Source organism: Pteropus medius, unplaced genomic scaffold (assembly GCF_902729225.1).
Source record: "Pteropus medius unplaced genomic scaffold, Ma_sr-lr_union100, whole genome shotgun sequence".
NCBI classification, from domain to species: Eukaryota; Metazoa; Chordata; class Mammalia; order Chiroptera; family Pteropodidae; genus Pteropus; species Pteropus medius.
In genome coordinates this window covers 60,304,150-60,306,635 of record NW_024344378.1, presented here as the reverse complement: position 1 = coordinate 60,306,635, position 2,486 = coordinate 60,304,150, and the positions used below count along the sequence as shown (strand labels likewise).

The following is a 2,486-nucleotide window of genomic DNA, read 5'->3' as shown; positions in this document are numbered from 1 at the left end:
TATCTGCCTAGACAATGTCTTGAGGAAGGATGAATAACAGGCCAAACACAGGATTTCAGTATGCCTAGGTTCCCTGGACAAATATCATCATAATGCTGCCTTCCTCTCGTTTCTAATGCTCCTTTTTGACATAACTTAACATCAAGATTAGCTAAATTTTTTAGCATAGGTGATTGTGGTAGTGCTGCCATGTAGATATAGTCACTGGAAGGATATTAAACCAGAGAGCAACTGAATGGCTACTTTTTTTTCTCATCACATACTTTAAAAACACTTTTTTAAAATGTGGTAAAAAACACTTAACATAAAATTTACCATTTTAACCATTTCTAAGTGTATTGTTCAATACTATTAAAAATATTCACATTGTTGTACAACCAAGCTCCAGAATTTTTTCATCTTGCAAAACTGAAACTCTGTACAGATTAAATAACTCCCTATTTCCCTTAACCAGAGTCCCTGGCAACCACCACTCTACTTCATGTTTCTATATCTGACTACTCCAAGGACCTCATGTAAGTGGAATTATACAGCATTTGTTCTTTGTGACCACCTTACTTCACTCAGTATACTGTCCTCAAGGTTCATCCATATCGTAGCATGTGTCAGAATTTCCTTCCTTTTTGTTGGTTGGTTATTAATACAAATCAGGATCAAAATACTTAAAACATGCCCCTAAAAGAGATAATTTGTGCCTTAACTGGCCTAGCCTAATGTTAGCAGAACTCAGTGCCACCAGCACTAAGCTTGGCAATTCCTCCAGAACTGCAAAAGTGCTCCCCACAGAGACTCCGGAGACCTACACCTGGCACTGGGCTGCATGACATGAAGGAACCCTTTTCTCCAGACTTTGTGAGTATGCTTCAACTGTAAAATACCAGATATCTTTCTAAAACTACACAAACGGGTTTTTTTATTAGATTCAGCTTCCAAGGTCAGGTTTTAAGAGCTAATTCAGGTCAGTATCACTATTCACGTAACATCGCCTCACGGGTATTTCCTGGACATAAGAGGTTAAGAATACCGTAGTTGCAGGAGGAGCAGATGTGGGAGGAGAGCCAAACAGAGAGCTTCCACTATCAGCATCGTCTTCAAAGAGGAGTGATGCTCTCTGGGTCTTCTTTTGGCTATACAAACGAAAGTCAAATAAAAGGCAAATGTGATTAAAAAACAAACAGTACCCTTTCTATGCCACACTTCTAGGAACCCATCTACCACCAGAACACCTGAGCCATCTGCTGACCTTATACATTTGAAAGCAAATAAGAAAAACCTTTGAAGTAGGTGCAATTTCTATCTAGCAAATCATCAGCTTCTGCCTCTCATCTTTATCCAGGGCCTTCCTTATCTTGCCTTGCCCCTTTTCTGTTACTTTTGACTCAGTGTAAGTGTACTGTTAGCTGTGCCAAGGCATATAACATTTTTAGCATTCACAAACGTAGCATTCTCTCTCACCACTTCCTATGACAGAAGAAGAACCAGAGAGCCTATATGCCTATTTCCAGAGTGGTCAGAAAGGCGGCTGTCAAGAAGATGCAGGGCCAAGACCTGTTTTGGGCTGTGACATGGTGCCCCTTAGCCACTTCACCCTGTCTTTCCAAGCACCTCTCTGTCCTTCTATGCCTTCTCTTCAAACCTGACACCAAGCTTGTCTTCCTCTAGCCTGTCTTCACCTATCTCCTTACCTAGAGTTCTGCCCTGGCCCCTACAGAGAATGTGGGCAATAAATGTCTTCTAGAACAAACACTGCTCAGGACCTTTTAAGGAACAGAAACATAAAAGTAGAGGCTTAGCAGTGGACATGGAGAGTTCAGAATAGAAAGTGTTCTAACTACTAAAGGGTCAAGTTCTGATTTTTACTGTGTGATAATCATCCAAGTAGCATACTAGAGAATTACCAAATAATGAAAACTTTAAATTCAATTTTAGCTAGATAAAAATAATACTAGCAAGTCATTTCAGTAAATTGCACCATATCCCTCTACTTACATTCGAATACAACTAGCATATACACCAGTAATGTATAAATATTATAATTTTTGAAGTCTAATTATTAACAAGGCACAATCTATGTAGCTTATTCATTAGTTTAATATTGATGTCTGCCTACATGTTAAAAGAAAAAAAAACTAAGGATCACTGATCAGGGAACAACTAACCAAATAATTAAGTGCACTTATACTGGACACAGGCACTAAAGAACAGTTTAAAATTAAGGCCATACCTTGAAGTTATAAAAGCAGAGAGCCAATTCATAATGACATAAGTGAGGTAATATCTGATATGCCTTTAAGAATATATACTAATAAAAATTTATACAAACTATAACCAAAATATTTAACTACTAGGTGATGATCACAAAGTATTTAAACAATAACTATATCAGATGTCTAAAAATACCAGAAACCTCATTATGTCACTATAGCAGGAGAAAATCTTATGCATGATTTTCCAAACAAGTAATTTCTTTAAAAAAAAAAAAAAAA

The 2,486-nt window shown here is 37.4% G+C and overlaps 1 protein-coding gene across 9 annotated transcripts in view; it reads right to left on the bottom strand.

Annotated features, from left to right (window-relative positions):
* Positions 1–2,486, bottom strand: part of WASHC2A (WASH complex subunit 2A) — a 51,833-nt gene that overhangs the window by 15,306 nt on the left and 34,041 nt on the right. For all 9 annotated transcript variants that reach the window (XM_039872373.1, XM_039872378.1, XM_039872380.1 and 6 more), the window contains one exon: positions 1,025–1,127. In XM_039872373.1, the coding sequence (XP_039728307.1) occupies positions 1,025–1,127 (103 nt within the window). The remainder of the gene's footprint in view (positions 1–1,024; positions 1,128–2,486) is intronic.